Source organism: Thalia democratica, chromosome 2, assembly GCF_965202585.1.
Source record: "Thalia democratica chromosome 2, ktThaDemo2.hap1.1, whole genome shotgun sequence".
Taxonomy (NCBI): domain Eukaryota; kingdom Metazoa; phylum Chordata; class Thaliacea; order Salpida; family Salpidae; genus Thalia; species Thalia democratica.
Genome location: NC_139166.1, coordinates 48,118,187 through 48,130,307, shown reverse-complemented (window position 1 = coordinate 48,130,307; position 12,121 = coordinate 48,118,187). Strand labels below are relative to the sequence as shown.

At 25.9% G+C, this 12,121-nt stretch overlaps 1 protein-coding gene across 1 annotated transcript; it reads right to left on the bottom strand.

Annotated features, from left to right (window-relative positions):
- Positions 1–4,866: 4,866 nt before the first annotated feature.
- LOC145828633 (sodium/potassium-transporting ATPase subunit beta-1-like) lies at positions 4,867–10,345 on the bottom strand. The gene is made up of 6 exons (XM_082936388.1): positions 10,177–10,345; positions 8,453–8,581; positions 6,309–6,520; positions 5,462–5,614; positions 5,104–5,262; positions 4,867–4,965 (listed from the first exon to the last, which is right to left on the bottom strand). The coding sequence occupies exons 1-6, from the start codon at positions 10,343–10,345 to the stop codon at positions 4,867–4,869; spliced, it is 921 nt and encodes a 306-aa protein (XP_082792514.1).
- Between the last annotated feature and the right edge of the window lie 1,776 nt (positions 10,346–12,121).

The window sequence follows — 12,121 nt, the reverse complement described above, 5'->3', positions numbered from 1 at the left end:
CACTTGAGATTTTTCAAAAAAATATGTATATATGATATATTTTTCATATCTAATCTAACTTTAATAATTTACATTTTAAAGATGTTCAAAATTCCAGGTTTTTTCAAAACTTATCAAATTCCAGGTATTACCTTTTATTTTGCCTAAATGTTCAATTCTCAGGTTTTTACAGGATTCCAGGTTTTTTGGATACAATAATAAAGAGCATTGCGAAAAAATTAAAGAAGATATTTAGATTTATAATAAAACTGAGATGTTTAGTTTGTTCCTTCCATTAGAAACTCATTGAACTCTATGGCTTTGCTCTTTATATTTTAGTTATCTTAGCCCCCTATATCTTTTAATCAAACAAGGTACAACGTTCAATTGCTCATACTATTTATAGCATAAGGTTTCAACTCAATATCTTTTATTTTTAGCTAATATGCTCCTTGCTTACGTAATATTAAACGTGTCCTGCTTGGTGTTAGAGGAAGAATATAGTAGGTATATTTGCCAAACCTCGTTTATTTTAGCTCTCTCATTTAGTTACGCATTTTGCTGTAGAAAAAGTATTCGTATATTCGCAAGAGGTGACTGTAGTTATTTTAAGTTTTTTTAACACAAAAAATCAGCTACGCTAATAACTACTGAATCTGTAAAAATAAATTAATGTACAATCTTTTTTTGTTTGATGTCTTACTTAATACTTGAAGTTGTGTTTGTTTGTACATACTTTCTACAAGAAGTAATTATATTTATTTGCAAATGTTTTAAAACTAAAAAGATACCGGATAGTTTAGCAGACAAAAATCTTCTTATCTTTTTGTATATACGTAAACCCCCTAGTACTGCTTTAAATAGTAGTAAAATAACACTATTTCTAGAGAAAACTTATAATTATATATTTTTTTATTGAGTAAGAAATCATTTTATTACTTAATAAAAGTGACCTGTTGATCTTACACACCTACGTGTGTGTGAGTTGGGCATGAATAGTATTAATTTAGGTTACATGACAATTAAAATTCGGGCAGTTGAAATTCCGACAGTTCAATTTCTTGAAAAATGGTTGTGAGACCATATCTTAGAAAGTAGGAGATATTTTTAAAATAAGTTGTAGTAGATCAAATTAATAAAAATATTATAGAAAAAAGTAAATTGAAAAAATATGTATTAAAAGATATTTTTTTAAATTTATATATAAAACTTAAACTAGTTTTAGTCATATCTCAAAAAAGATTTTTAAATTAAAAAAAAACTATAGGTTTTAATTTGACCTAAATATGTTTTTTGTTTTTTCAAATATTTGTTACTTTTTGAATTGTGGCCGTTTGATTTTTTTTTTGAATTTTTTGGATCTTAATTGTCCGAATTTTAATTTACGTGCACCCATTAACTTCTCATTAAATCCTTTTTAAGATAGACTATATAGAAATCTTGATCTGGGAGTTACTGTGGTAGAAGCTAAGCTTTTTTTTACTAAAATTTTGACCTGTTAAATTTATTAAAACTAATAGAGTTTATTAGGGATTCACACTAAGTATAAATACTACATCTCAACAATAAAAGTATTTCGAAGGTATACAACTTTTAACCGTTTTTTTTTACTTGATAAGTAATTTCAAGCATTTCAAATGCTAACGGCTCATAGAAAAATAAACATTTCAATTTGTATATATTGAACGTTTTTGTTCCATTTTATCAGTTCAAAACATTCTAATTATATATAAAATATTTTAAAATATACTTTTTGTTTTGATTTTAACTTTCAATAAATTAATAAAAAACTTTATTTTGTTGATTTTCTTTTGTTAGATGTATCTTAATTATTATAAAACTTATAACAACTTTTTTCGTACTATAGTATTTTGTATTTTTTACAGCTGTATGCCAAAAACATAATTAATATCACTGTTATCCTTAAAATATAATGAACAAGAAGGGAAGGTTAATAAACGAAATACTTACGCATTCAAACAGTTGTCAACCGTGCCATACGAATAAATAAATAAAAACATAAATTTTCAAGAAAACTAAGCTATAAGCTTTGTCATGGACATGACATTAAACTGTATCCTAGTGTATGACTCGATAACCGAAAGGTTTTTTCGTACACTAGGTCCTTTGCCCAAAGTTTTGAGCTTTTTTTTTTTGGTTAATAAACAATATATATAATAAGCAAGTCGGTGTCACTCTGTGCAAAAGTGAGGCATACGCAAAATTGTTGCTTGCTCAAAAATGACCTGCTCCGATAAAACCTATTATCAAAAAAAACTTGACTCTTAGAGATGTCAGCGGTTTTAGAAGCAATTAAAAGTTGAGCCTTTTGTTTTAGAAGCTTTGCAATCCCATACAGTTTGAAAGTAAACGACTTGGTAATTTATAAGTTAAGGATTGGCAACCAGCGGCCCACCAATGTTTACTAAATTTAAGTGGAATCTGACCCACTGTACCAAATTTTGAAACTTACATTAGATACTCTGGGATTCAAATGAAGAGCAACAAAAAGTTCTTCAGTACAACTTACAATACAATTTATTTTACAAAACTTACATTCGGTATAGTAAAAATCAGAATCATACAGAATTAGTGTTTTTTCGAAATAAATTGAGTAATTTTGGTAAATTAAATAAAATTGAAATGCTTCAGTTTCCAAGGACTATAATTTCTACATCAGGCCCACCAACTAAAAATTTTACCTACCTCCATTCTAAATATTATTTTCTAACAGTCCTAAAACCGCCAACAAAGATTTTGTTTAAAAACTTACATAAACAATTTTTTTTTTCTAATCGTATTGCAACAATACAATAACACTATTTATTTAATATATACCACTTTGACATTATATGGAACAAAAAAGAAACTTAATTTAATTTTTAATTAAAAAAAGCATTAAGAGCATAAAATAAGAATACCATTGTCTTAAAAGTATCATATCAACAAAAAAAAAGACTTGTACATATAAAATAGTCTGAAAGAACAAGTTTTTTGGTTAATTTTAGTACAAAACTAAACTTAAGGTAAAAATATGTCTTAAATAGTATAACAATTTTTAAATTACAAATATGCTGTAAAGCTACTTTTAAATGGTTTTTTAAATTTTTTTATGAAAGACTTTTCGTATCTAGTCGAACTCTTATCACTTTGCATGCAAAAATTCTTTGAAATTCCAATTTTTTTAGTGAATTTTGTACTAAATTTTAGGTTTCTTCCTCTTCAAGTTCCAGGTTTTTTAAACCTAATTGTCAAATTCGAGGTTCTGCCAGGATTATAGTTTTTTTTGGTAACCCTAGACAAGAACTTTTCACTTAGTATTAACTATACTTTGATCGCTAAAAAAAAGTTAGAGGTCTCTACCTTATAAAAGGAGGACAAATTTACTTTTTGTTTTATCAAAAGTTTGCTTGGAAAACTAAATTTTTCTTTGTTTGTTAGTGTTATAAGTAACCAAAAAATTCTAAAATGTATATTTAAAAGTAATGAAAAAGATATATTTAATAAAGCAATTCTTTAAAATGTTAAGCAAAAACAAAACTATAAAATACATGACTTTTAAATCTACTTCTTTGTTAATAATTTAGTCACTAAAAAGCTCTTCGAGCAAAACTTAGTTTAACAAATAAAATTTTGAAAAATATTTAGGTTTTATTCTAGTTTAAATCAAAACTGCAATTACCTAAAATCTATAAAGCAATCTGTTTTTCATTTAAAACAGAGCTTTGATTTACTTTAAAAATCATTTTATATTAATAAGTTTATAGTAGGTAAATTTGGTTTATAAAAATCTTCGATTATACAGTAGACTCTCTTTTAAGTTAGCACTTTAAACACAACCAGAAAATTCGTACTCAATAAACCATGGTCACTTTTTTTAATGAGTTATTTTTAAATGTTTTAAGCATATAGTGTTTCGATAAGACGCATACTTACCTAGTCTTTGGTTTAGAAAGAAAAATAAATGCAGTCGAAATTAAAGCTTTTGATAACTTCCAAAACGTTTAAAAAATAACTTATCAACAACAAAAAACGTCTGCCACATCTAAAAAGCAAACTATTATTTCAGACATGTTGTCTAAAACATCCGACTCAAATTTACTTTCACGTTTGTTATTTTCGTTTTATAATTTGTACTCAAACATTGCCTTATAAACAACTGTTATATTTAAACTTCAATTATAAATTATTCTATTGTAGATAACATTAATTACAATGTTTTGATTTGAGTTTAATTCATACTTTTAGATATAAATTATAATGTTCATTAATTTTTTTTTGGGTTATAATGTTAATTATTACTGCATGTTAATACTTAGTTTAAATTGAAACTTAAAAAATACGAATTTGCACTTAGATCACAACGTATTTTGGGAAAAAAGTGCGAAATCAAGAGGAAGAACTGTAAGTACATGTAGTTTCGAATTTTTGGTTAAATACTTATGAAAACTAACTATTACGCTTTTTTCAGTTACAATGCTATTTATCTTATGCTTTTATTTTTTTGGTAATTCAATTGAAATAGACCAATATTCTTTTTTTATACGCGCTTTTATCGAATCTACAATTTCACTTAAAACAAAAAATTACATTAAATCTTGAATGTAAAATTTTGATGTTGAATTACCTATCCGTTTTTTTTAAAGTTTAAATTATAACTTTGTAAATCATGTTTGGATCATAATGTATATTATGCAGTTTCTCTAAATAAAGCTAGAAGTATTACAAAGAAATGATAACTTTATTATACACAAAATTAACTATATGTACAGAAATAAACACGAAATACCTAAACATGTGTGCAAACAAAATTTACAAAGTATCTAAAACAGTAAATATACAGTCGAACAGTAACAACTAAGTACAAAGTACGTGAATAATTACAAGCTATGATACGATTTTAAGTCTAAACTCGACGCCTCCTACAGTCAAGTCAGTTTCAGTGAGAATATTTCGGGCGTAAATTCTGCAGACCCATTCTTCATCCTTATGTGAAAAATATATAGTGAGATTAAACAATAGTTTATAACAGTTTTGAAGTAAACTAAAAACATTGGACATTGACTGTAATTATTAAAGCTACTATCAATCTGACTAAATCGAATTTATGCAGACGAAACTCACAACTGCTGATGAATTTTTTGGGGTGAATTTGACGGCCACAAAAGGCGCTCTGTAGCTCGGTTGCCTCTTGAAACCCAGAAAAGGATAGTATTTGCTGTGAAGCCCGGCTGGAGTCGTTTCTATACTTGCCATATTTTTCACAGGTTCATCGACGCCTATCTGCAATAATGATAGACTTACTTGTTTTGTAAAATAATAAGGTTTTAGTTTATTCATAACATTCTTATACACACTATGAACAAATGTTATGACTTTCAAGAAGAAACTTCCACTTAATAAAACTAAACACAAACACCAATAAAAAACTTTTGATGACATCATATATTAAAATCATAAGTTAACTGTACAACAATCTAACAGCCTGCTCATTGCATACGACGTATGTCATCATTTTGTCGTAATTTCCTTCTTTCGTTTGAACAAGCCAGTCATGGAGAGCGACCGCTTTGTCAGGAAAATTGGAGTTTTTTGATTTTAAATCGAGAAAATGAGCCGGTTCCCAGCCTACAATCTGCAAGTTTTATTTGTTCGTAGAAAACTATTCTATTTAAAGGCATTTAAGGGATGGTGTCATAAATAAAACAAATGTGATTTTCCAACAGAGCAATTATATACAGGGTTGCCACTGGTTTTCAAAATTTCTTCCAGGTTTATGAAGGTACACGTTTTTGGGTGTATTTTTAGTTTAAAATTAAGTTTAAGGTAAAAAACTGTGTTAGATAGTAAAACAACATTGAAAAGCTACTATAAATATGTTTTTAAATTTAAAAAAATTTGATGATGACAAAAATTTTTAATCTATATGATAGATTTTTTGTGTCAAAATTAAATTCCATTACTTGACTTAACGTGTAAAAAATTGTTTAAAATTTCAGGTTTTTAGCTACAATTGTCAAGTTCCAGGTTTTTCCAGGATTTCAGGTTTTGTATCAACCCTGTATATATACAACTAATAGTCAAACCTAATTTACTATAATTGAAGATTAAAGATTAGCTTTTATTCAACAGATTATCAAAAACAATTATCGAAAACATATCACTCAGTATGGACCTATAATACATCTTCAGTTTTCAATATTTTTTAAACAATAGTCATTCTAAGTAACTTTATTAATTTTTGAAATAGACTTTTTAAGTGTATAAACTATGCTAAAGTAGATAAATGAATGAAAAAACTAAGCTACTACTTCACAACAAAACCTTACCCTGTTCAAACTGAAAAAGACACAAGGTGTGCCGACCGCGTAACCGAAATCCTTTGATTCGTCCGTGCAAACAGGGTCTATTTGCGACAAGTCGAAGAAACACGAGTCAGCTTCCTGATTGTTGGAATCCGAATAAACCGGATGCTTGATTCCATTGTCGCCACAAACTTTAACTGATTCGGTCGAAGTGGAGTAGCCGGGTTGTTTGTATGCTGTTTAAAAGTTTCGATTTCTATAGCTGAGCGATTTAGATTTTTTATAAGTTTAAGTTTTGATAATTTTTTTATCACAAAATATTGAATTTCTTAACTCTGTTACAGAGCTTAAAAAATGTAGAATGTAACCATTTTTAAACAAAACGATTGTAAAAAGTATGAAACTTTAAAACTATTTTGTTTTAAATTTTTTATAATTTTTAATCAGTTTGACATTGTTTACTACATTTTAAAAAAGAAACAGAGTTAAATTATTTTTAGATTTTGAAAAAAAAATGTCTTCTTATACTTTAGTAATAACTAACGCTTTCTTACTAGTAAAAGTAGATGTAGATAGAATTGTTATTATACAACTAAAAACTGATTTGCTAAGTCTTTTAACGAATTGGTTTTTGTTTTTTAACATGTATTTATATCTAATATGCTGACTCCCGCATAACACAACTTTTTTAATTGTATACTTTTCAAAACGTTTAAAAGCAAAGCAAGGAGATACAATTGATAATCAACATTAAAAAATTTAGTAAAAATAATTTTTTTTCAGTTTTTGGCAATACTTTTACTTTTAGTGTTGATCATGATAAGTAAATGTACTTTTTAGAGGTAAAGATTATTTAATATTAAGGAATTATGTTCAATATATAAAAAAAACATTTAATATTAGTTTTTATTTTGTATAAACTGACAAGTTAGCTAGCCTCACCTAGTTATTTTGAAAATACTTTATGATAAGTATTAGTAATTTCAAAACAATAAACTTATCTATATTTTTTTGTCTACACATTGTTTTTATTGATACTACTAACTCATTAGTTGGAAAATAAACTATCTTTATATAATGTTAATTTAAATTTTTTAAGTGAATGGTTTTTTGAAAAACTTAATAAAAACAAAATAACTGTTCAAAATATAGTTTTAATTGTTTGCTAACAAAAGATCCTAGTAAAGTAACTTCACTGGAATATAAATAAAAACAAATTATACAGTAATCTTCCTTTATTCTACCAACATATGTTTCTGTGTGTCAACGAATCAACACACTTCAACTGGGTTATGTAAAAAAATAATTACTGTAATGAGAGAATAGAAGCATTAGAATAAAGTAGGTGTATACATGTTTTCATTAAAATAAGATATTTTCTACAGATAATAGTTATTAATAGGTGAAATACTTAATATTAAATCCGACTCTTATAAAACTATATGATATTTGTAATTATTAAGTCTAAAATAAATAAGTAAGCTAAATTACACAACAAAACATAATATAAACAAACAACTCACGTTAATAGGAAAGATAACTAAATCAAAATTTACTGTTGTTAACTAATGAAAAAAATGCATTTGTTACAACTAATAATTACGTCACAATGTAAATGAGGTTATTTAAACTATTTAATTTGTATTGTAAAGAACATTAATTTTGTTTTTATGTAATCTATTTTTAACAAAAATAAAACATTAACCATTAGTTAGTAAATCAATAAAATTTAATAAAACTTAACGACGCTGAAGGCAATAAAAACAAAATATTAAATTTCTGCTTATAATACTTTTATATGAAACTTAAAATGAAAACTATATCTCTATCAATTTTATAAATTAATATTCTGTATAACTTCCAATAAGATTAAACTAACGTTCCAAAAAACCTTTAATCTGTTGAACTAAATTTTTGTATTTAGACTGTTGTTCTTCGGTTGTATTAATGTTAGAAATTAGATACTTATGAAATTCTTCGTCATATTCAGTCATAGGCACACTTTTTGGAGCTGTAAGTAAAGTTATTAATAGCACAATAATAAACAAGTGAGTTAAACTATATAAAAACTATATATCATTAAAGTTTTGTAACAGTTAAGATTTAAATTCTTATTTTAAGCAGTGAACATGTACTATTTTTAACTACATTAGATAAAAAAAACTAACCTGGAAATTGAAGTCTTGTTTGCAAAGATGGGGTGTAAAAACTAATTGATCCTTTTAGTATTTCAATAGAAACAACTCCTAATGCAGATAGAAATCCATAGTAGACAAGATAAAAAGAAAGAATTCTTCCTGTAGAAATCAATGAATTAAAAATTCTTTCATAATATCTTCATTTTTTTTTTTTTTGAACAAGCCATTTCTTCTATGTACAAAGGTGAGATTTTTACAATAAACATAAATGGTTAATCAATATTTTTTGTTATTATTCATATTTTGAGTGAATCTTCTACAGAATCTCCTACCAAGTAATTCAGAAATTATAAGGACTAAAATAAATACTGATTCTATTACTAAGAATTATATGCAGCCCTTAAATTTACTTAAAATAGTACTTTTAATTTGTTTAGAAAGTTTTTTTAACACAAACTTAAAGATCTTAAGATAAATCTAGAACTGCAAATTCTTTCAAGCTACGTCCCTGCTAAGAATCAGTAAAAAATAACATTAAATAATGTTTTATTATTAGAAACATTATTTTTAATTATGAATGTTTAGATGGACGAAACGAATTATTTTAAGATGTTAACAGGAATGTTACTTTTTGAAGCATAAAAACAGCTAATTCATTACAATTTACAAAATAACTTTCAACAGTGTGGAATCAACAGTGTGGAATAGTATGGTGCCCTGATATTGGAGTTATGTGTTTAAAAAAACATTCACCATTGCAAATCATGTAAAAAAGCATCACAAATAATTAGTTTCCAGACTTTTACTAAAACTAAGTCTTTGATAATTTTTTTCATTGGTATTTTTGTAAGTAGTGTAACAAAGAGGGGCTATCTTCATTTTGTTCACAAATTAAATTCATTTTGTGAAACTTTATCTATTTTATAAGTTGCCTTTTACAGCTATTTTAAATTTATTTAATTATATGAACAATCAAAGTCAGAAAATTTAATAAGTTTCTTAGGGTTAGAAACAAACTAAAAGAGCAAAAAATCTCCCTGGAGATATTGGAAATACTTTTTGTTATATGATGGATTTTAACTCACCTCTGTGCAAAATGTATTTTATTTGATTTAATGCCAAATTGAACAAAATGGCCATAATTTAAAACTAACACAGGATATAATTGAGTTGGTTATGAAAATCTAAAAAAATGTCTTATATATAATATTAAGGTATATTAAAATTTTAGGTTTTCTTAATTTCTTCAAGGTTTTTAAAAATCAAGCTTTTTGGTCCATTTTATTATAAAAATAAATTTAAGGTAGAAAACTTTCTTAAATACTATAACAACATTGAAAAGGTACATCAGCTTATTTAAACGTATAATGAATAAAACAATTAATTTGATATCTTTTTTTTTCTATATGATAGATTTTTTGCATCAAACTAAAATTTTATTACTTTACATGTAATATTTCTTTAAAATTTTGGGTTCTTTAGTGATTTTTGTTTGAAATTTCAGGGTTTTTTTTAAGTCTTAAATTCAAATGCCATTATCTTAATTTTAATAACAGCTAGGAAGCTAATTTTTTGTTTTAATATTATTTTAATAATTTATGATTAAATTCTTGAAAGAGCTACTACAAAATTCTAATTATTGAGGGCACCTGATGCACACTAGTGGGCAATAAAAGGAATAAAAACAAACTAAATGACTAAGAAACATTAATATAGAAACTGTCTTAAAATATATTTATACAAATATTACTGACCCCATGTTTTTCTATTCCTACCCATAACAGTTCCTTCTTCTTTGTTGTACATATACCTCCCAAACACAGCTGCTGCCCCAGCAACTTCATGCCTGTTTGGAATGTGGATATGGTGGTGCTCTTGTACATCGGAATCATCCTTAACTACCTTTTGCTTTGGTTCATTCATTACTCATAAATTTCCTTTAACTTTATAAATAAATTAGTTATATCTAATTTGTATTTATTTATAAAGCTAGTTAAAACATTTAACCGAATTAAATATTCCATGCTAAGAAATATGCTTACAATGCTCAAACTCTTGCATTAATTTAAGAAATCTAAAAGTTTATTAAGCAAAAGTTTGTTTGACTTAAGTATCAGCAGTGAAACATAAACTTCAGCTGAATTTAATTGTAATCTAATACACTTGAAGATAGTTACTATTTTTATTTCTATACAATACAATAACTATATGCTAAACTATAATACTCTTAAATCTAAGACTATTATTATTTTGTGAATGATGTAATGACTAATTTTATAATTATTAACATCTTATTTTAAAATTAGAACAGTAAGAAAAAGGATAATAGAAATATGATGAAACCAGTTTATTACTTATTCTACTATAATGTTTATATAAAAAATATTGCTATATTAGATTAACATTATTGGTGCCCAGTAGATAAAACAGCATAGTGAATTTGTTTAGTTGTAATGGGGCTTTAACTAAAAGTATTTTTGGTACATTTTTACTTTTTATACTTAAACTGGTTTTTATGTGGTCCTGATAATAACTTGTGTGATAGAGTACAAAATCACATTATGAAAAACTGAAATCTATCAGATTAAGCTTTTTATTTTCTTGAAGCAGTTGAGCTTACAATTTTGCTGATACTATATAAATACAATATTACTACATAAATACAAACATTTTAAAACGACAAGTTTTGTGCAATTATAAAACATAAAATAATAAACAAACCCCTACAAACTTTAAAAACTTGAGGCAACTTATTTAGATTCACTTCTAGTGTTTAATTTCTAAAACATAATATGTACAGTGTCTTCAATTAATTGATAAGTTTTTATAGTACTTTTTTAAACATATTGGTTGGTTAAAAGCTTTATCAGATTGAACTATTCAAATTCTACTTTATAGATAGATAGAATTTTATTTAAGTCAAAAGTTTGAGAATACTGGTTAAAACATTACATTTTCTATTAAAGAAAAATTGCACTTTGTAAAAATTTCCATAGTTCATATTTGGCCAGACCAAGTAAGTAAACAAACAAAAAGGTGTTTCAACTATGAAATAGTAAAGCTGTTAAATATTTACAGGTCGGCTGCAAATTTAAGGCGCTTCTGATTAGTTAACATTTTATTTATAAAAACAAATTGAACAGTAATCTTCCTTTATTGTACCATCATATGTTTATGTATATTAACGAATCAACACACTTCAACTGGGTTGTTAAATGGAAAGAATAACTGATTCAAAACTGTTGAAGTGTGTTGATTCATTAACACACAGAAACATATGTCGGTACAATAAAGGAAGATTACTGTACAATTTGTTTTTATTTATATTCCAGTGAAGTTATTTCACTAGGATGTTTTTTTAGCAAAAGATTAAACCTACATTTTGAACAGTTATTTTATTTATATCTATTTTAAGTTTTAAGCAAAACTTTTTTTTCGACTTATTTTCAAGTTTTTGGGTAAGGTGGATTAGGGATAAGGGTAAAGAATAGATGTTTCTAATATACAGCTTTATTATGTTTTTACCTCATTTGCATACTGTCATTAATAAAAAAAAATTCCAAAACCTTACAGCCGACAAAATGTTTTCTATCTGTACTTGGGTGTCTATCACGTGTGTCAACCTTACAGTTATTATTAGTCAACTTTCACATTTTTCAACAAATTTTTATTACAAATAACTTTAAATATGACTTTTTA